This window comes from Pieris napi, chromosome 20 (assembly GCF_905475465.1).
Source record: "Pieris napi chromosome 20, ilPieNapi1.2, whole genome shotgun sequence".
Classification (NCBI taxonomy): domain Eukaryota; kingdom Metazoa; phylum Arthropoda; class Insecta; order Lepidoptera; family Pieridae; genus Pieris; species Pieris napi.
Genome location: NC_062253.1, coordinates 2,239,986 through 2,266,142, shown reverse-complemented (window position 1 = coordinate 2,266,142; position 26,157 = coordinate 2,239,986). Strand labels below are relative to the sequence as shown.

General features: G+C 33.9%; 1 protein-coding gene across 4 annotated transcripts; it reads left to right on the top strand.

The window, feature by feature from the left end:
• Positions 1-836: 836 nt before the first annotated feature.
• Positions 837-23,276, top strand: LOC125059530 (long-chain fatty acid transport protein 1). Of its 4 annotated transcripts, none has more exons than XR_007118683.1 (13): positions 837-936; positions 1,456-1,709; positions 8,775-8,925; positions 10,392-10,629; positions 11,302-11,536; positions 12,936-13,137; positions 13,931-14,123; positions 15,716-15,794; positions 16,860-16,933; positions 18,561-18,756; positions 20,768-20,858; positions 22,037-22,394; positions 22,704-23,276. XR_007118683.1 is itself a non-coding variant. In XM_047663983.1 (12 exons), exons 2-12 carry the CDS (start codon positions 1,495-1,497, stop codon positions 22,340-22,342), a joined length of 1,980 nt encoding a protein of 659 aa, XP_047519939.1. In that variant the 5' UTR covers positions 837-936; positions 1,456-1,494; the 3' UTR covers positions 22,343-22,474. The 4 variants fall into 4 exon arrangements, 1 of the variants encoding a protein (XP_047519939.1); XR_007118682.1 differs by having other exon boundaries at positions 22,037-22,402; positions 22,680-23,276; XR_007118681.1 differs by having other exon boundaries at positions 22,037-22,413; positions 22,678-23,276.
• The last annotated feature ends 2,881 nt before the right edge of the window (positions 23,277-26,157 follow it).

The window sequence follows — 26,157 nt, the reverse complement described above, 5'->3', positions numbered from 1 at the left end:
AAACTATATAGTAGAACCATACATAATATCCTAAAGGTATTATTTAATCGAATAAACACTTTATTTATTTATTGTTAGGTAACATTATCTGTTGATCTTAATTTAGGTTTGTATTCTGTAAAAATGAACCATAAATTTAGAAACATAAGGTACATTTTATAAAAAACCGAGTTTTTGATGACAACCGGTATGAATGAAGTGGCCTGATAAAGGAGGCATAGTGATGTGGTCATTATATCTGATACGTTATCTTACTATGAATCAACGATATTTCTAATATTTCTTTCGTGGATGAGGCTCAAATCTCAAATTAAATACAGACAAATCTGAAGGAGACTACGAAATCCTTTTTATAAGTGAAATGAAAAATATTTTTTTTTGTAAACAAAGCAGGGAGCAAACATATCTCCGCCCATGGACACTCAATCTCAGTCAATGAAACAGAGTGGAAGTTTCTCCAATAATTGAAAACAGATGACGCCAATGTTTCAAGTTACATAATGCTAAACATAGATGACGCAATTTGCATTAACTTAATCACGTTACATATTAAATGAATAGTAATGATAACAAACAAAAAATAAAATTTAGTAATGTTACAATTATGTCATTAGAATAATAGCAATTTATGCATTGGCGCCATTTTAGATTACTGGACACATATGCGCCACACTTTTTAACTATGGTGAAAATCAAAGGTCATTTATATTCTGTTTATTATGCATCATATATCTGTCATTTATTGGACACGACATACGCACAAAGGCAGTTCAAATTAAACGTAACAGGTTCGATATAATAACCGTTATCGTTATGGCACGTCACTATCACTCTGGGTCATTCCTCCCCTCGCAGTTACTCACAATCAGTGCTAGTAAACGGGTGACCTTATCTTGTTTTGTTTTTGTATAAAGTGGACGTCGTTACGTATTTTCCGTAAGGATTATTATTACATTAATTATTGTTAATAAGTGTTTTATATATTATTTTATGGACTCAAATCGTTTATTTTATTTGATAGGAATTAATTTACTGGCTTAAATTAAAAAGTAGACACGAACTTAGTGCATTGGCTACTTTTTATTAATCTTCAGTGCATCTATTTGAAGAATGAAACTTTATGAAGATTTTTTTTATTTGAAGTGTTTGTTTGTTGTAATTAATATGGAATTATTTATTTACTTAATTAGGAATTAGTCCAGAAATATATAATATTTCAGGCTGCTTTTATAAATAATTATTATAATAATGAATTATTTCTAAAAATATAACAGCATTCTGCCAGATGTCATTGATTGTTTTCTGTAGTAAAAGAACATCTGTCAAATGAGCTCTTGGTAAACATATAAAAATAGTTATTTTGAATTTAGAACACTGTTTATAAGTTAAAAAAAAGAATAATTAATATCCAACACTTCTTTGTAACCAAACTGTGCTTTAAAATTTAAATTTCAGTATTCTCAAACTATGTGCATCGCTACATAAAGTACTAGGATGTCAGAAAAACCAGAAGTTCGTTTTGAGGAAGCAGAGAGACGCAAGGGGCTGATTCTGACTCTAACCGCTATTCTCTGTTGCACATTATGTTTTGTCGTTCGACATTATACGGCACTACTTAGTTTAGTGGTTATTCTGACTGTGTTTTTGTTAAGCGGAGACAGATATCAATGGATTTATATCTGCAAGAAGACTTTCTTTCGGGATCTACTGTGAGTACTAACTATTAGTCTGCACGAATCACTTTGTTCCATAATATATATATAGGAGGTACATATAAAACAGGCAACACTCATTATTAGGGAGACAAGCGCGGCCTTTAAAAATGTAAAATGAAATACTAACTACAATAATTGCATATTACCATACAAAATTTTTAAATTATAAATAACAATGAAAACTTATACAATTATTATATATTATAATAATTAATAATATTTTTACAATAATTATACAACCTAATTACAATAAACAAATACAATGGCAAAAGGCAAAAACATTGTTATAGTCTTATAATGTTTTTGCCTCGCTTGGAATATTGACGAAAATCCATAAATTATTTTCTTTTTTTTTACTTAGAAAATAATTCTATAGATCTTACATTTTATGTTCTCCTAGTAACGAGACTCCAACCATTCACGCGGAATTTACTCAAATTTCAGTTCTAAGATTCTTAGATGTTTTTAAACCACATTGGTGCTATGTTACAACAGTGTGGATACATAGCGGTTTCCGTAACATTGTTTATAAAATAAAGCTGTTTTATTAAAAAAAAAAAAGTATAAAACCAGGGCTGGATTTAGGGGAGGGCAATCGGGACTACAGTACCGGTGCAATTTTTACGATGCGCGCGCACACCGACACCTAAATTCTACATCGTTAAGTTAGTTCTAGGTGGCATGAAAATCGATAATAACTATGTTCAAGTGGTACCTATATTCTAGTATTTTTCATTATATATCGAATTGAAGCAAATTTTTATATTTAGAACACGTGTTTCGTAACAGTACAATTAAACAGTGTGAATAAATAAATATTATTTTGGTGTTTTTATTTAATCAATTTCATATACGACGGTGATATTATTTACTAATAATAATTTATTATTTATTAGTATATCTATATACCTAAATTGACTATTAGTGATAAAACTGATTTGAATAAACTGTTTTGAGTGCATTTATAGATTTGAGGAATAATTGAGAAATAATTTATTTCAAATTAATTTTCAATTATTGCTTCTGTTGCTTCCGACTATGTTGTTCCAAAGAAGTATAACTTCTAACGCGTGTAGATACATAAGTACACACACTCTTTTTTTCACAGTTTTTTTTTACCTTTACCCTTTACCTTTGTACAAACATGATTGATTATATCGTTCTGAAATATTAACAAAAATCATTGATCTGTATATTGTTATACTATGTTTCACACTAAATATTTGATTGAAAATCTTGACTCAAAATGGTTCATTTTATTTGCAAAATACCTTGGGGCCAAGGGGCCTCTGAATCATCTAAAACTGGCCCTGTATAAAACAATAAAAAAACTCTATTGGCAGTTATCAACCCGTATGTTGTTAATAAGGTTTGAAAAATATATTGTTATTGGACAGTAATCTGTAAAAATATGGTTTTAATAAGAGTAAAAAGTAATCCTTCTATTTCTTCTCGAAACAGTTCAGGATATTTTCGACCTCCCTATGACTTTATTGTGCATGAACCCTATACTAACCAAGCATTGTAACACGGTGGTCAAATTTCATTTAAATTGAACCACTAGTTTAGGAATTATAACTAGTTAAAGTAACTTAATTTTTACTCTCGCTCACTGACTGATCATCAAAACTCTAAGGCACTTTTAGCAGACATAGATGCTTCAATTGTTTTATTAGTAATCATTACAATCAACTGTTATTTAAAATTTTCTTAACCTTATTATGTAGTTTATATATATAATATATATATTAAAAAGAAAATGTAAAAAAATTAAAAAGTTTGGTCCCTGTGACAGTGTACATTTAACGCTGGCAGCATTTCCTCGCTGCATTGCTATACTTATTGAGCAAGGAAAGCCCCAGCTATGGGGTAAACGGTACTAACCAGGCATCAACTTAAATCTTTAATTAGCGCCTGTGCACTTGAACCCCACGGCCCAAGAGTCTCTCCTCCAAAGGGAATAAAATCGAAGTTGGAGGAAAGACTTATATTTGAGTCGTTTATTATGAACGGCTTATGCTTCAAATTTAGTATACAATTATTATAGTTTAGTGTCCCAAGGCACGCCCCCTATTGTTACGCCACTGAAATTAAGGTAAAATGAGTCAATAAATTTAACATCCTTGCAAATTCATTTATACTAGACATCAGTGAAGAACGACAACGCTGCACATACATTGGTAAAAGAACCACAATATACAGTTTTTAATGTGACAAGCACTTAGATAAACATGACATACACGAAGATATAATACAAATAATAAACAAAACAATTAAAATTACAAAAATTAAACGAAAAACTTCAATCATAAGAAATTCAGAATAATCGGATACGATTGTTTACTTTTTAACTGGTTAGAATTTTGTGAACATTTCAATAAATCTCAACTATACCTGAGTGCCGTATTGTTTAGTACTAAGTCTAGGTCATAAGATTCCTGGTCTAAGTCTTTTTATCGCCAGTAAAGGCTGATACTAATAAAACTTTTTGCATAATGTGACCGTGCCAACTTATAACTGATAAGGGCCGCATTATTTTTATTTACATTTGTTATCGAATGATCTATTGATAACATTATCTGCGTAAATATTTCGTTTGACCTTCAACTCATAACAACTGTTTCGCTCTATCTGTGGAAGACAAAGAAACACATAGATAAAAAATAGACAAATATTTTTTGTCTATGTTGCACTCATTTTTAATAAGTAAGTATGTTTTTTTACATAATACACAAGTAAATGTAATTAAAAATATCAACAATAAAAAAAACTCTTCAGATTCTAAATATCTGATATTTTCTGTACCCATTTCAGATATTAAAACTTAAGTTTTAAAAAATGTCACGTGATATTAATAAACTCGTTTTTGCTCAGGCAGGATAACTTTTAATTTGAATCCATAACATCACTAGACATTGACAGAGCTACTTAAAATTGCCAGCAAAAAATCAAAACCGGACAATTTATATGGGTAAAATTTAATTTAATCAGCAAAAATTTGAAAGATTTTTTTCATTATATAATAGATTTATAATTTGATACACAACAATTTTAATTACATTTAACAAAATTTATTTCACAATTTCAAATACCTAAATTACACTATACATCTTCTACTTCTTCTTTATGAGGAACTGGTATAATAAAAACAATCAAAACTTTCGACCTCTTCAACACTATTATACATGAAATGAAGCTTATTATGACTATACCTGAAGCTTCAAAAACTAAACATAAGAATGTGTGTGTGTGTTTTGTAAGTAAAAATTTACATTTTTATGCAGTTTGTTTATATTCCTTAAAGTTCCTTAAAGCTGAAATCGATGTTGTATGCTACGAAAAATCAAATTGTATAAAATGGTCAGTCATACAAAAATGTGTAACTGTCGTTTTTGGGTCTTACTCTATGGTTCGTTCACAACTATACCATAGTTTAAAAATGTAACATGAGAAAGCGTTATCTTTCTATACTACTTGGTGCAAAGTTCAAGAGTGTCACATCTCTAACAGCTCATTGTGTCCTGGTACTGTGCAGTCCAAAGTCCCCTTCGTTGAATGCACACGAAGTTTTTAACCGTTTTCCGTATTTAATTAAAAATAAAAAAATTTTGGAAGTTAAATAAATAAAAAATTAATGTACCTAATTCACTAATCATTACTTAAGTTCTTTCTTCGTATAGAATATTCATATTATTTCATTTAATATAACAAAATATACGAAAAAAACTGAAACTACATTAAACTTACGGATAACTTAATTAATATTTAAAGAAAAAACTAAATTCATTTTTAATTTATAAACGCTTTTTAACAATATTTCTTCAAATCCTCCTTGGTAATTAAGGTAGGTGGAACGTGAAATTTTTGAAAATTTGTTTTATTTAAAGTTTTATTATACATAGTTATTTTTGTTTTTTAATATTTGGTTTATTACACTTATTTATTATTACTATTATAGTTAGCTAAAACACGAAACAGGCGAATTACGCAGATAATTCGTGTTTGTTCAAGTAGGTACGTAAAATCATCGGTATTTTAAAAATGTTTTTATTATTTATTTTCGAAAAATAAAATATTAAAGAATTATACATAATATACATTTTTTTAATAATCTATAAAATTATGGCCATCTATCTAAAAATATGTGTTGGGACAAAAATCGTCCGATCAAAGGTTGTTCCTAATAGAGCAATCATTCAATAGACCCAACACCTCTTGCTTGCTACGATCCTGGTATAATGAATAACGTCCGGCGATGGAATTTTTACAACCTTGGTATTTGTTAGGGGGCTATGTGACGTAACGTAGTAGCTAGAAATACCGGGGGAGCAGCAATCTTTAGGAGATTGGTGGAACAGGGACAGTCGACGAATAATACGATTTTTGCTATAAATATTTCGACTTTAAAAACCTCTTATGAAAATGTTTGGTAACGTTAGTAAACATTTGTTAGCAAACATTTAATCACAAATGTTAAAAAATGTTTTCATGTTAGAAAATGTTTAGTAACAAGTTGACAAATTATAACAAAATTGATTCCAATGAGCAAATCCTCTTCCATTTTCGTGTAGACGCCTTTAGAACGTAAACCAAACTGCGAGCCAATACCAGATTTAAATGTTATAAAATGTTAGTATACATAAGTAAACATTTTCTATAAGTGTAGGAGCACTTATAACATGTAACATTTCCTAACAAAAAGTAATAATTGACAACATTTGTTAGTAAATGTTTTTATGTTAGAAAATGTTTGCAAACATGTTTTAAACACAAAAATCATTCTTGTTACAGTTTTGTAGGCATAAATAGTAGAGAAGGCAAATACCATTGGTTGTTTTGTATCTATTTCAATAATACATTAATAGAACAAGTATACATACAGAATTATATATTTCACCAATCAGTTACAATGTATGCATAGTAATTAGTTTCGTAATGCTTCAAAGTTTCCCTTTGAGACTCGATTGACAAGGTTAATTGTGTTTTATTAATAGCCATTGTTGTGCGATAAGGCTAACATAGAAGTTCGGGGTTCGATGAAAGAAGTCAGACCAAAATAAGCGCGATTTTCGACAAACTATTTTATAATTTGTACAAACCATTACGAAAATGTGGAGTTTTATGTCTTGGAACAGTGTTTCCCAAAGTGGGCCCTACATGGCAATTCTATTGTTAAGGGGGGCTATTAAAAAAAAATTTGGAATTGGAATTTAACTTTGTTTTTAATTTCTTAGTGATTTATTCCTAAAGCCAATCATTTAGGTTTAAAGACTTTATTTCTCAAAAAGACAAAAAAAATATCACTTACATGAGAATAATACCTTAGATTAACATAACATTGTAGTCGTTCTTAAAATAATCACAATAAAATATAGACGTACAAGCAATAAACTTAAAAATAAAAGTAACCAAAGAAATATGGATTAAAAGTAATTAATTAAAATTAATAATTTTGTCTAACATATTCACTTAGCTTCGATTTGAATGAATTGATAGAAGTAGGTAATATTTTTTATATCTTTGGGTAGTTTATTATACAGCTCAGTACAGCTCAGTAATTTATTATCATTTATGTTTCTTAAGTGAACCATTCAATTATGTATTTCTATAAAAAATATTTCAATAGGAGGGGGGGGGGGGGACATACAAATTTTAGAATGGCTAAGGTCCCTGTCCTAGAACAAGGTCACATTTTATTTGTCAAGCGTCCCCTCACGGAGTAACGCTAGATGAATACGAAATCTTTTATCCTTTAATTTGCCTCAAATTGATATAGATTTATCGAAATAGAAACGGATTTATATATCAAATGATTACGTGCTATTTATTTATTAATCAGAGCTTTATTAATAAATATACATAAATTGGTTAGTTAACATTTCTTAATATAAGTATTAGTGTTAGTATAGTAGTAGTTCGAATTGGCCCAAGAGATATTATGTTGTATAGACGAATGTGAAGTATCCAATACGTATTAGGCTAGCGTTCCGCACGCTACAGATTACCTCTCGCTTATGAGAAGAGGCCTATGGCCATTAGTGGGACATAGAAAATTCTCGAAGTTTTTTAAAATGAAACTGAGTAGGGACGATTTTTACTGATAGGGCCCAATCAAAAGATTTGCCACGGGCCCCAGATAGTAAAGTTACGCCAATGACTAGTAAATGTCGACAGTATGGTTTAACCTTAGTGGTTTATAAGGTAAACTGCGGTGAAGTATCTGTTACGTGAAATTTAATCTGTAATTATTAACTGGCTGATGCTTCCGTGGCTAAGAAGTGGTGTGGCATGGGTATAGAACCCATGCCACACACGTGGCATGGGTTCTATGTTTATTTTTATATAAACTGAGAGAAATTTAAATAAAAGTTGTTTTTATAAATAACTAGTAGACTCGGCCAAGCGTAGCTTGCCAATTTTTGAAATCGGTCCAGTAGTTTCGGAGCCTATTCATTTCAAACAAACAAAAAATCAAACCTTTCCTCTTTATAATATTAGTATAAATTATTATTATATAGTAGATTTCTTAATAGTAGTCTTTTATTGACATAACTTTTACACATTTAATTAAAAATTTTTTACCGGATTGAAGTTATGTATTAACAATTATTTTTACATAATTTTAAATTTAACCGATGTTTCGCGTGCTTTACAGCGTGCGTGGTCACGGTGACTGACAAAAGGTGTTGAATGTCAAAAAGTATCACAGCTGTAGAAAAAGTTGTATTATCTGTATTTATTTCCCCGGAGTTGGTATCGACTAAAAACTAATTTCTTAAGCTTCTATCAACAGCGCTTTTACGAGTATTTTTCTTTTTCACAAAAACAATTGAAATTCACGAAAGTAATATTTTTTCAACCAATAGGATTAATTTTTCAATCAATAGGATAAGTTTATTGCCAGTTCTTCTCTTCCGTTCTACGCCCTTGATTTGAGAACTGGCAGTAAGCAATATAAAATTAGAAGCATTTAATGTATATTACTTATACTTTTTTGCCGTTCATAAGTGTACATTGTGTTACCTACATGAATAAATGATTTTTGGCTTTGACTTCCAGAGGTCTCCGAGTTCTCTTAGCCACGATGTTTCGTATTTGGCTATGGGAGCGCAATGGCACAACTGTGGTTACCAGGTGGGAGGAAGTAGCCAAGATGACGCCAGACAAACCGGCATTTATCATGGCTGACAGATCTTTGACGTTTAGAGAGGTAAGAGAGGTAGACCGAAAACTTAAACCTGAAGTATTATATAAAGATCAGAACAGCAGGAGCAGGCGGGTCACATAAAGTTTCCCGCCGTCTTGATCCAGCTTGATCCCTTGGCGTTGCGTACAGATGTTAGTTCTCTCTGCATCTTCTACTGCATTCAAGTAAGCTTTTGACTAAGCTTACTTAGGGATTGGTATCTTATATTGGTATATAAAAACATCAGTGGCGTTACAATCTTTTTAGGTCCATAGCTATCTATCTATAATCTGAGGCATGGGCCTCAGATTTCTGTATCTGTTTCATGATCATTTGTCAATCTAATAGGCAAGTAGGTGATTCATCTGTGCCTTGACTTGCCGTTGACTTGGGTTTAACGCAAGCCGGTTTCCTTACGATGCTTTCCTTCAACGTTCGAGCGAATGTTCAAACAGAAAGAAAGTCCATTGGTGAACACCCGGGTCCCACAGCCGGGGATCGTACATACGACCTCAGGGATGAGAGTCGCGTGTTGAAGCCACTAAGCCAACAATGCTAACATTACATATATGCATACCTATTAACTGTATATAAATAACCAGAGGTATTATAACTTGGCCTTAGATATCTGTTTTGTGCAGTGGCGTAACAATAGGGTGGTAGGGCTGGCAAAATGCCACGGGCCCCCGACCCAAGAGGGCCCCTGCCCAAGAGATATTATGTTCTATGGATGAATGTGAAGTCTCCAATACGCAATGGACTAGTGTGGGGACTACAGACCATTCCCTCTCGCCTAAGAGAGGAGAGGCCATTAGTGGGACATATACAAAAAATCTCAACGTTTATTAAAATTAAACTGAGTACAACGTCACCATTTTTACTGATAGGGCCCCATGAAAAGAATTTGCCACGGGCCTCAGATGGTATAGTTACGCCACTGGTTTCGTGACATGTTTTTTGACACACTTCTAATGAATCCCGGTTTCCTCACGATGTTTTGATCACATAGTAAGAAAGGTCCATTAGTACACAGCTGGGGTCGCATGCGCAAGGCACTAAGCCAAATCTATTTATCTATATATATATAATGAAAATGGTCTTCGTTTGAGGCTCAATCACGCCTAAACCACTGATCGTATCGACATGAAACTACCACCATTCGATGCGAAATACCACCTAGATGGTTTATGGCTATTTATTTATTAAATTCCAACGTTCCTTCATTTTTTTATTGCTGTTTTACTTTTATGAAAATTTATCCATACGGACTTCACCGCGGAAACATTCGGGGAGGCTTCCTAGAACCTCTAAACGTCAACATCTGTTAAAAACTCGATTTTCGAAATATTTCAATTTTCTTAGCGGGAAGTTAAAAAGAAGAATAATAAAAATATGAAAAAAAATAAAATAATGAAACATAAAATTTATTTTAATTCGTCCAGCAAAGCGGGCGCGAAACGGCTAGTACTAATATAGATGATTATTCACAGGGTGATGAACTTAGCAACCGAATAGCATGGTACTTCAAACGCCAAGGGTTCAAGCGTGGTGAAGTGATCGCCCTGTTTATGGAGACACAACCAGAATATGTCTTTCTCTGGATCGGTCTGGCGAAACTGAGAGTTACAACTGCATTGGTGAACACCAACTTGAGGGGATCTCAGCTGATCTACTGTTTGCGGATCGCTGGTTGTAAGGCTGTGATCTTCGGTGCTGAGATGACTGAAGGTAAGCCGGGAGTAGGATTGAAGTGGAGAGACAAGGCCGTAGTCTCTTCTTGCTTGTTCTGTAATCGTAACGATGGTAATAGTAACGACACGATAACATACGCTGTCGACTTTTTGGGTCTAAGGCAAGCCAGTTTTCCTCCCGAGGTTTTCCTTCACCAGACCTTCAAAGTCAATTGCTGCACAGCCGGAGATCGAACCTACGACTTTGATGATGGATGAGAGTCGCACCTTGAAGCCACTAGGCCAACACTACTGTACTAGTATAGTAGTAGTAATTAATAAAAATAAGTAAATCAGAGGCGCTATAACCTCTTTAGGTCTTGGCCTCAGATTTCTGAATCTATTTCATGATAATTTTTCAATCTAATAGACAAGTAGGTGATCAGCCTCCTGTGCCTGACACACGCTGTCGACTTTTTTTGTGTTAGAACCGACGGAGGAAGGTGATTCTTCTGTGCCTTGACTTGCCGTTGACTTGGGTCTAAGGCAAGCCGGTTTCCTTACGATGTTTTCCTTCACCGTTCGAGCAAATGTTAAATGTGCACATAGAAAGAAATTCCATTGATGCACAGCCGGGGATCGAACCTCAAGGATGAGAGTCGCAAGCTGAAGCCACCAGGCCAATACTGATATACTAGTAATTAATAGCCTCGATTATATTTCTTTTCAGCTATAAAATCTATCCAGAACGAAATACCAGACATACCGTTATTCCAATTCAACCCGCCAGGCGAAGAGTCTGCTCCAATACTCCAGGACACAATTCCTCTATCTACTGAGCTGACTGAAATGTCTTCCGAGTCCTACTCAGACCCTGAACCAGCCAAACCCAGGGATACATTGCTATACATCTACACGAGTGGTACTACCGGGTTCCCGAAGGCAGCCATCATTACGAACATAAGGTAAAAAACGCTGGATTTTTATTTCAGAAGATTTGTTTGCCCAAAGGCGGGCAATGCGTTAACCTTCTAGCAATGTGTGGCCATGGGTGGCGGGATTACTTAACATGAGGTGAGCTAACTGCTCGTTTTTCCTCCGCTGTACGTGATACAGTTAATAATTACCTACTATGTTTTTAATTCGGGACATCCTAATTATACGGTGCGCAATAAATAGTGTAGATTTAAAAAAATTGTTTAAAACACACAAATATACAGTATTTACCATATTCTTAACCTACATAATAATAGTAATAATAATTAAAAGATAAATAGAAACAAATTTAAAAAGCTTGGTCCCTGTGGCAGTGTACCTTTAACGCTGGCAGCATTCCTCGCTGTATTGCGATACTTATTGAGCGAGGAAAGCACCAGCTATGGGGTTCTAACCAGGCACTAACTTAAATCTTTAATTAGCACCCGTGCACTTGAACCCCACCGCCCAAGAGCCTGTAGTCCTATGTAAACAAATAAAACCGTTTATTTTCTACCTGCTCTGCGGCCGCAAAAGCTGGGGGAGTTGTGACGGGGCTAATGTGTCCACATAAGTAGCATCCTATACCAAAGCCCGTCCTATCCTTCAAGGGAACAAAAATATCCCATACGGCCGCATGCCGTCTTCTCTAGCGATGCCTGTTGGCAGGAAAATTGACAGAGGCAAGAGAGCGGCATATGCGCATTGTACAAATTATCTTTAATAGAAATAACGGCAAAATAAGGTTAATGAACCAATCGATTAATGATTTTACGGCGGTAAGAGTAATGAGAAGCCTAGAATCCTATTTACCTTACAGATTGATTGCTTGATGCCAATTAACCCAATGAAAATTTATTTATAATGTACAAAGTCCATGTTAAAACACTAAGTTTTCTACGGCACAACTTGGTAGTACATTACCATTACTACATTGGTACTATTACATTACTGGTACATTACATTTAGAGTAATTATAACTTTTTTCAATAACAGGGGGCAAACGGGCAGGAGGCTCACCTTATTAAGTGCTCCCATGGACACCATTACCATTACTTTACATTACCATTACTACATTGGTACCATTACATTACTGGTACATTACATTTAGAGTAATTATAACTTTTTTTAATAACAGGGGGCAAACGGGCAGGAGGCTCATCTGATTAAGTGCTCCCATTGCCGGAGGGCATTATTTATTTAATTTACGTTTATAAGTTAGTTTCTAGAGAACATTTAGAGTAGTTATTAGTTTTTTTTAATAACAGCGGGCAAATGGGCAAAAGCACACATGATTAAGTGATACCGCCCATGGACAACTCACATTGCTGCAGGTCTTTATTTAATTGACGTTTATAAGTAAAGTTCACAAGTCATAATCTCCTACAGATACCTCCTAATACCACTAGGAGTGCATAACTCAGCGCAGCTCTCTTCGTCTGATATTGTCTACGACCCCCTACCACTACATCACACAGCGGGCGGCGTTCTCGGCGCCGGTCAATGTATCGTTTTGGGTTGCACCGTGGTACTGAGGAGGAAGTTCTCCGCTAGTAACTATTGGAAGGATGTGGCGAATTATAAATGCACGGTAATGCTTTTGACGAATAATATTGCCCGAAATAAGTTTGTTAATGACTATTTAACTTTGTAAAACGTGTGTTTAAATAATAAAAGGTTTATGTTCAACCAATAGATGTCGCCTGTGGAACCTTGAATCGCGGTATTGTTTTGATTTAAGATTAGTATAAGTTTTTCAAGGTATTTTTACAGCCTTAGAAATGGTGTTTTTCTCGTTCAACGTGGACTAATGATCCATTAGCGTTTTTCAAGAAAATTACCATGGCTGATGGCAACAAATAAGGCACTACAGTATTTAGACTGCATTGTAAAAGTTGATATGTCTTACATAAAATATAAAAATAAAATATGTTTATTATTGAACATAAGACACAGGACACTTATTGATTATTCCACCTCATTAAATTTGAATTGGTAGACAATAGACATCCCTACTCATCGGCAAAGAAGACAGAGGGTGTAGGCCGAGAGAAAAAGCCGGCGTTAAAACTCTCGGTACTCTTTTAAAATAGCAAATCATCAAACAATACTTATTTTAAAACAAATATCGCAAATTAATTAGAAGTAGCCTGTCCAGCACTAGTCCCAGGCCCTTTCATCAACTAGATAATGTTAACTTTATAGTAAGCCTTTTTACACAGCTTTTCTTTAATACATTTCTTAAATTTATTAAAAGGCAGAGATAAAAGAGCCTCTGGGATTTTATTAAAGAAGAGTGCGGTGTTTTTATAATCAATCAAACTGACTGTACGGCTTTCTTTGCGAATAAACGATTATAACACATAAGTATTAAACATTTTCAGGCCGCGCAATATATTGGTGAAATATGCCGTTACCTCCTCACTGTACCACCGTCAGCGTATGACACAGCTCATACTGCGAAGGTGTTGATTGGAAATGGGCTCCGGCCCCAAATATGGGAAGAGTTCGTCGAGAGATTCAATATTGAACGCGTACTGGAGTTCTACGGCGCTACTGAGGGGAACAGCAATCTTGGTAAGAAAGGTTATGTTAAGCTACCTACAATATATATATATATATACAGGGTGGCCAAAAAGTCGTGGATCAAACGCAAATAGGGGATAGATGAGATCATTAGCGGCAAAAAATTGTTCTACGGGAGGTCTCTAAGGTCAACTCTTGATTTATTTTGGTATTTATATGAAAATTGACTTTTTTTTACTAAGTCTTCTTAAAATTCGAAAATATCTACATCCTGTATCTTTCGTTTGATCCACGACTTTTTGGCCACCCTGTATATATATATAGTTTACAAATCTTTATATGCTACTAACTGCCCCGCAAACTTCGTTTCTCTTTATGTGATTTTACTTAGCCTACCTTTTTAGTACATACCAACATGGAACATATTGCTATGCGACCCCAGAGACTGTTCGGTTTTCTGGAATGAAAACTTTTTATGTTTTTCTGTGTATTTTTCTTCAAGTTCAAGTCGTAAGTTTTAAATTAACAAATATAAAATAGGGGCTGATCGTAGAGGGGTGAAAATTAAAGGTTGTATGTATTTTTGTATGCTGTATCACAAAAAAATAAAATAAAATGTAAGGGTGAACACCCCTTATCACTTAAAGGTTTGAAAGACAGATAGTAGCCGACTCTCAGACTTACTGACGAGCCGTTTCGGAGGAGTATGGGAATGAACATTGTAACACGAGAAATTTATATATAACTAGTAGTAATTAACTAGCTTAACCGGCAAACGTTTGTTTTGTCATGTATATTATTTCTAGGAATAATTTTTTTAGTTCAATAAAAATAACTATCTACAATAATAAAAAATAGGGGTTGATCGTAGAGGAGTGAAAATTAGGGGTTGTATGTATATTTGTATGCTGCATCATAAAAAAAAAAATTAGGTGTGGTCCATACTTAACATTTAGGAGTTTGAAATATAGATAGTAGCCGATTCTCAGACTTACTGAATATGCATAAAAAATTTCATGAGAATCGGTCGAGCCGTTTCGGAGGAGTATGGGAATGAACATAGTGACACGAGAATTTTATATATTAGATATATGTTAGATTACAAACAGTTCTCGCAGGAGAAAAATCCTTTGATTTTATAAGACACAATTTAACGGGCTATTTGACAGAATAAAGAGAGTATTTATAAATCTTATGTGCATGTGTTTGTTATTAAACTCCTCCTAAACGGCTGGAAATCGATGAAATTTGTGTGTATTAATTAGATTTTTCCGGCCCAATAGTAATGTATGTGAAGGAAAACATCGTGAGGAAACCGACTTGCCTATTGGATTCAAAAAGATCCAAAAAGTCGACGACCAAAATGCTGATCACCTACTTGCCTATTGGATTGACAAATTATCATGTACCAGAAATTTGAGGCCCAGACCTAAAAGGTTGCGCCATTGATTTTTTTTAAATCACAACAAGTTGTAATTACAAGTAACATATAGTTAAGTTAAGTTTTTCTAGTAACCCACAACACAGGGCCTCCCTAGTGTGGGGACTAGCGATTTATGGTATCTGTCACAAACCCTTCTGTCATTAATAAAGTTTTTATTATTTTTTATTGTTTTTTTTATTATTATATCTTTAATTTTCAGTGAATTTGGACTCAAAGGTTGGAGCCATTGGATTTCTGAGTCGCACGGTTTCATCAATTTATCCATTAACATTAGTCAAGTAAGTTAATTTAATTTTGAATCTAAAATTTAAGAGTCACGGAGACTTGGGTGTGTATGTCAACATCTTTCTGTCATATAGAAGTGCTACTTAGTGCTAAAGAAAAGAAAATTGTATAGTGTATAGTTGGTATCGACTAAAAGATGGAGGGTTTTGGCGAAAATAGAGGACACCGTGAGCCATTTTTGGCAAAACCCTCCATCTTTTAGTCGATACCAACTCCGGGGAAATAAATACAGATAATGCAACTTTCTCTGCAGCTGTGATACTTTTTGACATTCAACATCTTTTGTCTTCAGTCACCGTGACCACGCACGCTGTAAAGCACGCGAAACGTCGGATAAATTTAAAATTATGTTAAATAGTTGTAAATTTATAATAATACATAACTTCAATCCGGTCAAAATAGTGTTCTATTACGTAACGAATTTGGAGGGGGGGTCCTTTTGTAAAACGTTACGATACGGGACGGGGATTGAATTACGCGTTATTGTTAATATTATTTTCGACTTTCCAGTACTTTACACCACATAATGGTAACTTTTAGGTATAAAGTCCACTTAGTGACTGGTGGTCACGAAACGTTTTACTATACTTGGGTACATAAACGTTACAGCGCGTTACATGGGGGGGGGGGGGGTTTGGGGGGTGTTAATAATCTCCAAAAAGTTCAATAAACTACTTTAGTTCAATTAAAACTTATACTTTAATTACAAGGTGCACGTTCTTACAAGTCTAGATTATATCTAAATTCTAAGTAATTTATACTAAAGTGTCCCAAGGTGTTCATTACACCGCGTAAGAACAATTATACGAATAATTTATTAAGAATTCTTGAAAGGCCGGCAATGCACTTGCGAGCCTTCTGGCAGTGTGAGTGTCCATGGGCGGCGGTATCACTTAACATCAGGTGAGCCTCCTGCCCGTTTACATAAAAAAAATTGACACCATGACATTGACAACTTTGTTTATAGTACAAATGGAGTAATGTCGTTTTAGGGAGTTGACGATCGAATGACGTTACATGAAGTTTCATTTGTTTCACAATTTATTTATAACTTTTAGGTGCGATGAAATTACGGGTGAAATACTGAGAAATGAGAGCGGAAGTTGTATCACGTGTGGACCTCATGAACCCGGTTGGTATTATAGCTTGATTTTTAATGTGAGATTAGATGAACGAACAAAAAATATTACAAACATTTTGAAGGTTATTTTTTTAGTAAAAACCAAAAAAAAAAAATAATGAACTGAATTTCTGCCTGCCATGATGCTAATATTAGCGAAATCGATTCAAGAAGTAGATAGCGGTAAAAAAATATTATAATTCAATTTTGATTATCATACATCGATTTTTGAAGTTATACTTCTTTAGGCGCGTTATGAAAAATTGATGAGAGTTAAATTTTACGATGCGCGCGCACCGTGACACAAAATTAACAGAATAAAGTTCTAGGTGGCATGAAAATCGATAATAACTATGTTCAAGTTGTATATTCTAGTATTTTTATATTTAGAACACGTGTTTCGTAACAGTACAATTAAACAATGTGAATAAATCAATATTATTTTGGTGTTTTTATTAAATCAATTTCATATACGACGGTGATAGCATTTACTAATAATAATTTTAATATTTATCGTTAATCACTACTGCATTTTAGTTATTTTTTCCATACGCTAAGTACACACACTTATATTATATTCTGTTGGGTGTTTGTAATCTGTGTTTTATTGTGTAAGTTAGTTGAGGAATACTTCTACGTATAGTGCTTTTCATGAAAGAAGTCCCGCGGATATTTTTGGAACTAAATTTGACAGGTCGGCAATGTTGTCATTCGTCGATGTTATCAAGTTCGTTTGTTGTGGTAGATTTTTGTGAATTTTTAACTAGCTTAGTGCATTTTAAAGATTGATTACAATGCCAAAAGTTGTAAAAAGTTCGGCTCGAGAAATGATATTAAAGGTGAAAGAGTTCTGTGAAGCGGAACATAAGAATCAAGGTGTTTAAATACAACTAAACAATGTTCGGAAGAGAATTGCCGCCATAACAGGTACTTTTTAGAGTTGCCATTTAATATTTTTTTGCTGTATTGATGGTACTTTTATGATATAAATTCGTTTTTGCGACAAAATTGAACAAATACATAACGTGATGAAACTAGGTAACTGAAATTAAAACATATATTACATAAGCATGATAAACTTAAAGTTATTATTATTTTTAATTGTTCATAATTTAATTGCAGGTGTGTCAGAAATAACTGTAACAAGAATTACAAACGAAGGTATAACAGCGGTGTGTACTTCGAAAAAAATTGTAACCCAACAATTATGCAATAAAACTCTGAATAAAAAATTGTATTGCTTTTCTTTACCCTATTTTCTCAACTTTTCCCTGTAAGTAGGTAGAACACCGCTAATATAAGTAAATAAATACATATATACTTTTTACATAACAGAAATATTGTTTCATCGAAGTATGCAGAAAATAATACTACTTGATAAATTACATCTGCTAAATGTAAATAAAATAGGTAAATTTTTTACTCATAAATGGCAACATTACGTCATGCGATTGCAGCGCCGCGTCTGGGGGACTTCTTTCGTGAAAAGGACTATAGTACGTACACACAGATCGATATAAAATCAGACAAAATTTTGATGTTCCAAGTCCCGGTAAAACAATATTCGCAAAAAGGCTAACTAGGCTGTAAACATCCTATGTTTACAAAAATAATGTCTTTAACTTTCGGTTCTTTATAGGTCTACTCTTAGGAAAAATAGAGCCTAAAAAAGCGATACTAACATTCGCTGGCTACGCGGACAAGACCGCGTCTGAGAAGAAGATGGTAAGAGATGTAAGAGTGAAAGGAGACTGTTACTTTAACACAGGAGATATTCTTGTGATGGACCATTTCGGATACTTTTATTTTAAGGATCGGACTGGAGATACTTTTAGGTAAGTTTTTTAATTGCATACATTTTATTTCTGTGTGCACCACATACTTCTATTATAAAATATTGTGAGGAAACAGGCATATCTCAAACACATGACATGACATGTGTCAGCGTATCAAAGGCAGATCACCTACAGTGCCACATACTTTTCTTGGCCGGCGGCTTAAACCGTCGCCATTTTGAAATGTCAGACTGACATTGACAGTTTCTTGGTGCGTACAATAAATGATTTTAATATCTACCAGGGGTCTCATAGCCTAGCGGTCTCATTAAGTGGCAGCTAGGTGAGGGGTACCGGGTTCGATTCCCGGTTCGAGGGCAAGTTTTAATTTAAATTTGTTCTCGGCCTTTGGGAGGGTTGTGCGGTACCGGGCGAGTGCCTAAACCGTACATGGAGGACATGGTCGAATTTCTAAGGCAAAAAGCACGAATTATAAAAATCTTATACTTGACGCTGGCTAATGCACAAACCGTGCCAGAGCCATATAAAAAAAAAGTATCTACCAACATTTAATAAAAATCCATCTAAAATGTATTTATATTATTCCTTGAATTATTAATTACAATATAATTTTTTTATTTTCGAACGGTTCTGATTGCAAGGTATCTAAAAAGAAATTATATTAATAGTATAGGTAACAAAACCTATCACATCAGTTGTTCCTAAGTTTGTGTCATAATTTAAATTTGTTCTCGGCCTTTGGGAGGGTTGTGCGGTACCGGGCGAGTGCTTAAACCGTACATGGAGGGCACGGTCGAATTTCTAAGGCAAGCAGTGAGTATGCTACCTAAGAAAGGAGACTGAAGGTTTAGAACGTAGCAATACGTTCTAGGATGGCAATTACAAGTGCGAATTATAAAACAATCTTATACTTGACGCTGGCTAATGCACAAACAGTGCCAGAGCCATAAAAAAAAAAGTTTGTGTCACATTTATTTAAGCCTAGAACTGTATTTACTAGATACTAGTATACATAGTTTTATTTAGGCATTTCAATAAATTATTAAGTATGCCTGGATGACTTCAAATTATTCTCCTTATGATGGTAAATTTTTATTTACTGGCAATAGTAATATCCATGACAGCGACGCTCCTACCGGCCAAGAAAAGTATGTTTCGCTGTATTTGTCTATAATAAAAATGATCGAGAAACGGATTTTCTAGACGAGACGAGATATTCCTAGGGGAAGGGTAAAACTTTAATCCCATATAGGGTTGTAGCACCACTGAATTTTAATATTACTTTTATCTTAATATATATAAATTACGTGTCACGTTGTTTGTCCGCTATGGACTCCTAAACTACCGAACCGATATAAATCAAATTTGCACACCGTGTGTAGTTTGATCCAACTTAAAAGATAGGATAGCTTACATCTCAATTTATATCCGCAATATTATTTTATTGCAAATATTTGTTTATTATTTGATAGAATACTAACAGATGGCGCTGTGTTAAAAGTACCAACGTTTCACATAAGCTACCTTTCACATAAGTTCTCCTACCGTTTCCCTTGAATAGTTTACTACTATGTAATATAACAAAAACCTTAGCCACAGTATCGCTTGGCCGGTCTGCTTCTTATATATATAAAAAGAAAATGGTGTTCGTTTGAGGCTCTTTCACGCTTAAACCACTGATCGTGTCGACATGAAACTACCACCATTCGATGCGAAATTTTTCCTAGATGGTTTATGGCTATTTATTTTTTTAATTCCAACGTTCCTTCATTTTTTTATTTCTGTTTTACTTTTATGAAAATTTTTCCCGCTAATAAAACAAAAGAGGCTTCCTAGAACCGCAAAACGTCAACATCTGTTAAAAACTCGATTTTCGTAATATTTCAATTTTCTTAGCGGGAAGTTAAAAAGAAGAATAATAAAAATATGAAAAAAAAATAAAATAATGAAACATAAAATTTATTTTAATTCGTCCAGCAAAGCGGGCGCGAAACGGCTAGTTTGATATAAAAATATCGCACTGATACTGATTATTTTTGACTGTTTTAAGATGGCGAGGGGAAAATGTATCTACAGCTGAAGTGGAAGGGGTGATCAGTAACTTAATCGGGCTGAAAGACGCCGTTGTTTATGGAGTTTCTGTAAGTGTACCACTATTTCAATTTAATCATTTTTAATGCGGCTAATAGAGAATTTACCTCCCTCCTCATCCACTTGCCAAGTAGAAAAGTTTTTTATTAAATTTACTATACACAAGACTTCATTACTTTAATTTTTTTTTCTACAAGTACTTAGCTTATTACATTATCTTTCTTTCTTTTTTTGCGACTGAGGCGCAAACTAACTTCTGTTGTCTCTGGCAGTAGGACCAGTGCTGTGGACTATTCTGTTCCTCATCATAATGCTGAGTCAGGGCCAATTAAAGCCACAGCACACACGCATTACACACTTGAAACGAACCTAATGGGAAAAGGGAATTTTTAATTATTTTATTGTTTTTGATATTCTCTCATTTTATTTTTTCTCTTTGATTATTGTTATTTTGTGTGTTTATGTGTGTGTGATTTTGTTTATAATAAATATTATCTCTATGTCTAAAAGGCCTCCCCCACTCTTCTTCATTCACTTTCTTTGGGAGGCATAAATTTCCCATCATGTTTGTGAAATTGTCCTGTGTTCATCTCAACCAGGCTTTCCGTAACGTATCTTTCTCAATTTAGGATTTCTGCTCGCAAACACGTGTTTAAGCAGACAAACCATTATGAAATATGTAAGATATGTGAGAAAATAACATTACGAATCAGGTAGCATCGAGTATCCGACGATACGATACGATGTCCTCCCTATCGTATAGCCTACGATATCGCGGCAAATATACCCGTGGCGAGTTTTAAAATTAGAACCGAATACGGTCGCAAAAATAATCTGTAACGGAGCGAGTCCTTACAGCAGCTTGCCTCAATAGTAAAACCGCGTTTACCATGGCGAGTGTTCAGAGGAGTTCAGATACCTGCAGCTGAGTTTCATCATCGGACGTCGAGGCATAATATGAAATTCCACCCTTAACACGACGTCCGTCGTTCCACAACTGAGCGTTTTTTCAGGCAGTTTTACGCGCACCACCATGTGAAACCAGGTGCCCACTGAAGTATTTCCGAACCAATTTGACTTAGGGTCCTTCAAGAAATTACCTATTGTTAAAAGGCCCGTAACGCATTTGCGAGCCTTCTGGCAATATGAGTTTGAGGAAAGAGAGTACCCGTATGCAAAGTCAAAGTCAAAATATAATTTCTGGTGATATTATTTATTATATCTTCAGATACCGAACATCGAAGGCCGCGCAGGTATGGCAGCAATAGCGGATCCAGAAAAGAAGTTAGACCTGGAATCTCTCGCGACCGGCATCAAGACATCCCTCCCAGCTTACGCCAGACCGTTATTTCTACGGATACTACCAGCACCTCCATTAACAGCGACGTTTAAGCTCAAGAAGAAGGAATTGGTGGAACAGGCGTTTAGTTTAGGAACTGATCCTGTATATTTTTTGGATCAGAAGACTGGGAAGTATGTACCGTTGACCCAAAAGATGTATGATGATATAATGCAAGGTAATATTCGGCTGTGATTATTGGGAGATATATTAATTAGAAGTATTCTCATGTATGTCTAACCCAATGTTTTTGACATACGAGAGAGGGAGCGTTCAAGTATTACGTAACGCAATTTTTTGAGATTATTGACCCCCCCCCCCATGGAACTCGCTAACTCAGTACCCAAGTACAGTAAAACGTTTCGTGACCACCTAGTGACTCTTTAGTTACTATTATGTGGTGGAAGTCGAATTTTTTTTTAACAATATCTAATAAATAAAATTTAATCCCCGCCCCGCATTGTAACGTTTCACAAAAGGACCGCCCCCCCCCTCCCAAAATACGTTACGTAATACTTGAACGCTGCCAGACATACTTAGCCCTAAGTTTGAACTCTTACCAAAATTTCAAAAATATATTATCATACATAACATGCTGTAAAAATTTAGAGTTTAAATTCGCCTCAATTAGTGAATAAATAAAATTATAAATTTACGATAAAAAAAATATATAAGTATATTTGTAATAAAAGAGAAAATGAAGAAAGATTAATTTAACGAAATTGCTAGTCTCGTATTATTTGTTCCAAAAATTTATTTTTAAGAAATTTCAACTTTTGTCTACCCACAAAAAAAATATTTAGACGGGAATTGAACGCTAAGTCACAAAGTGCGTAGAAAAACAATATTAATTGCGGGTAAATTCCAAAATCCCATATATTTTCCATTTAAGTACTCAAAAACGAGGGTAGAAAAATTTATACATAGTAATTTAAAATTATAAGCGTATAAGATTTTTATATTTATAATTAAGTTTGATTAAAAACATTATATCTGAAAACTATGTATGCTTATTCTAATTCTATTGCGTTCAACATTTATATTTTATTTGCGCAAAGTTTTTTTAAATAGAATGTTATAAATGCAGTCAAAATCTGTTATAACGACATCGACGGGACTACTCATATTTGGTCGTAAAAACCGATGACGTTATTAACTACCTAATACAATATTTTTGGTCAATATAACCGGTATGTTGTTCTAAAGTCTAAACGATGTCGTCGTAAACGGTTTTGACTGTATAAATAAACAATATTAATTTTAAATCGATTTAAATTCGTCTTCGAATTGTCGTTCATGCTTTAGTTTGATTTTCTACAAATCTAAAATTCGTATGTTTTTAAAACTTACAATTTTAATTATATTAATATACATCAATCTAAAAGGTAAATTTATCGAATCACGGCTCCACCACAACAGCTCGGCTACAACCTAATAAAATAAAATAAATAATTTTTAATTTTTAAGGGATCCAAAGCCTAAAACAGCCTGTAGATAAAATCCCTAAAACAGTTTCAAAATTTTTCTGACAGATTTCTAAGAGAAATTGCTAAGAATCTCGCGCCAAAAAGTTGTTAAATTCTATTGATTTTAAATATATGTATTATATATAGTATATTATACAAGCCTGTTCACATAATACTTTGTGCATACATATTTGTACGTGTACTTTGAGTTTGTCTTTCACATAGTTTTTACCGATTATTTTGATATTGCGTGTCACCTTTTATATTTTTTTTATAAGATAGCAGCGCTAAAACCATGGAGGCCTTAGATTGCATCTGTTTCATTGATTATTTTAGTTTAAATAATGAATTCATTCATAACTTCAATGATTTTATAAGTGGCCTGAAAGATCTGGATATTTTTTTACCGCCGATCTGATTACAGGAAGGGCATTTTTTTAGTATATTATTTTTCTCATGTTTTGTAATTTTTGGTATTTTTTTGTTATTTTTGTTCTCTTTTCTTAACTTATCATAAGCTGTCGATCACGCCACCTATTATTGAAGACACGCATTGGTTCTAGTTTGTAGTTTTTTTAATCCTTATTTTTTTATTTAGTGGTTCGGGAATAAATAAACAAGAGTGAACCGTTTCGTCTAGGCATGTATTCAAATATTTAAGAAATATAAAGTCAAGTTTCATAATGTAGCATTCCAATGAAAGAGGTTTTGTTACAAAATATTTGTAAATGTATAGATTGAAATTAGTATGAATAGCCTAGGTGTTAATAAAATGAGTAGTTAGAAGATCACTTAGAAGACATTATAATTAAATGTGATATAAAATTATTATTTAAAAATAAATTATAATATAATGGTTTATTTATTTTAAATCTTCCACAAAATCAAACCCCTGTAACAAAATCAAAATTGGAGGTAAAACTCTTATATTATGTCATCCACTATATGTATGTTTGTCCGAGGGAGGTAAACGGGGCTAACGTGTCCACACAAGTTGCGGTCCATACTAAATCCCGTCCTATCCTTCAAGGGATCAAGGACATCCCACCCGGCAAGAAGAAAAAAGAAAAATTTGTTTTTGTTGTGTTTATGTCTCTAGTTTAGATTTATAATTAATGTCAAAATTCGATCTGTCGAATTCAAAGATATTTTATAGAAAGCGTTGATCTGTGATTTTCATACAAATTCAATCCAAAAATACAGATTGGACCACCCAAAGATGGTTCACAAAAACAGATTGACTATCGATCTATGGATCAGTTATTGAAAAGTAGAATATGAGCAATGGATTGAAATATTAATCTCTAGTAGTAAAAATTGGATTGGGATTGAGTGTAGAAAGCGGCCGTAAATGAATATAACTAAACACTTTGCGGTGGGAGGCTTATGTTCTAGTAATGAATGAAGACAAAATATCAATAAAACACATTACCATTCAACACATTTATTAAAGACACTGAACGCTAAGACAATTTACCAAAATAGATCTTTAATACTGATCCAAATGTTTCTAAAAAAATATGTTTTGTTTGTGCGAAAATACGGCTAGTGATCTCATGACAAAATAATTCTATATTATATTATAAATACCAAATATATAAATGACTGTACACATGAAGTCACGCCTCATACTTGCGGCACTGCAAGCGACCACATTTATTTTACAAAATATTTCTTTTATACAAAATTTGCTGGGGCTACATGCTTTTATAGTATTATGCTACCATACAATTGTAGCGACACAATCATCAGTACTGATGACTTCCGACAAAAGGGCCCGTACGTTCTAACGGATCCGGATGATTCAATCACCAATGACAAAATGAAAGTTACCCACGCGGCAAATAAAAGCGGCAAAGCAAAATCAGATTAATGTAAAAAACCGCCTTCATCTAGAACCTGGACGTTTACTTCCTACTTCACTCCTAGCTTCCGTCATGCCCTTCAGGCGTTGACCACCCCGCGACGGCCCAAGCCGAGGTTCGAGTCACGCACTGACCTTGTGCTAGTAGCGGGCAAAAGGCCGTTCCAGCCGAGGTACGCTCGCCAAAGCTGAGCTGAGCTGGTCAGTCAGGCCAGCAGCGAGATTCCATCAAAAGTAAAATGGCCACCAAGGCCTTCAGACCAGACTGCAGTTCTTCTCTTCCGTTCTACGCCCTTGATTTGAGAACTGGCAGTAAATGTAAAATACTTTCATATATATTTATTTTTTGACGTTCATAAGTGTACATTTTGTTACCTATATGAATTAATGATTTTTGAATTGAATTGAATTATTAAATATCCTTCCTTAGTATGTATTTCGGTAGAAATTAGAAGTATGCAAAAGCGTTAGCATTTTCATTTTGTTTGATGATCGCGTCCATGTGGCAATCCTAGTCATCATATGTATAATCAACGACCACAAACAATTTGGTTACTATTTAACTAATTAATTTAATCCGCCATTTTATAGTCAAAACCTACGACTGTATATTGCCAGTCATAAAAATATTTTTTTTTTAAATTTTAAGCGTAAATAAGGAACTGTTGTAACTCCCTTAT

Coding starts and splice junctions, on each gene's coding strand:
- LOC125059530 (XM_047663983.1), top strand. CDS start 1,495: ATGTCAGAAAAACCAGAAGTTCGTTTTGAGGAAGCAGAGAGACGCAAG. Junction 8,926..10,391: donor GATCTTTGACGTTTAGAGAG/GTAAGAGAGGTA, acceptor GATTATTCACAG/GGTGATGAACTTAGCAACCG. Junction 15,795..16,859: donor TATCCATTAACATTAGTCAA/GTAAGTTAATTT, acceptor TATAACTTTTAG/GTGCGATGAAATTACGGGTG.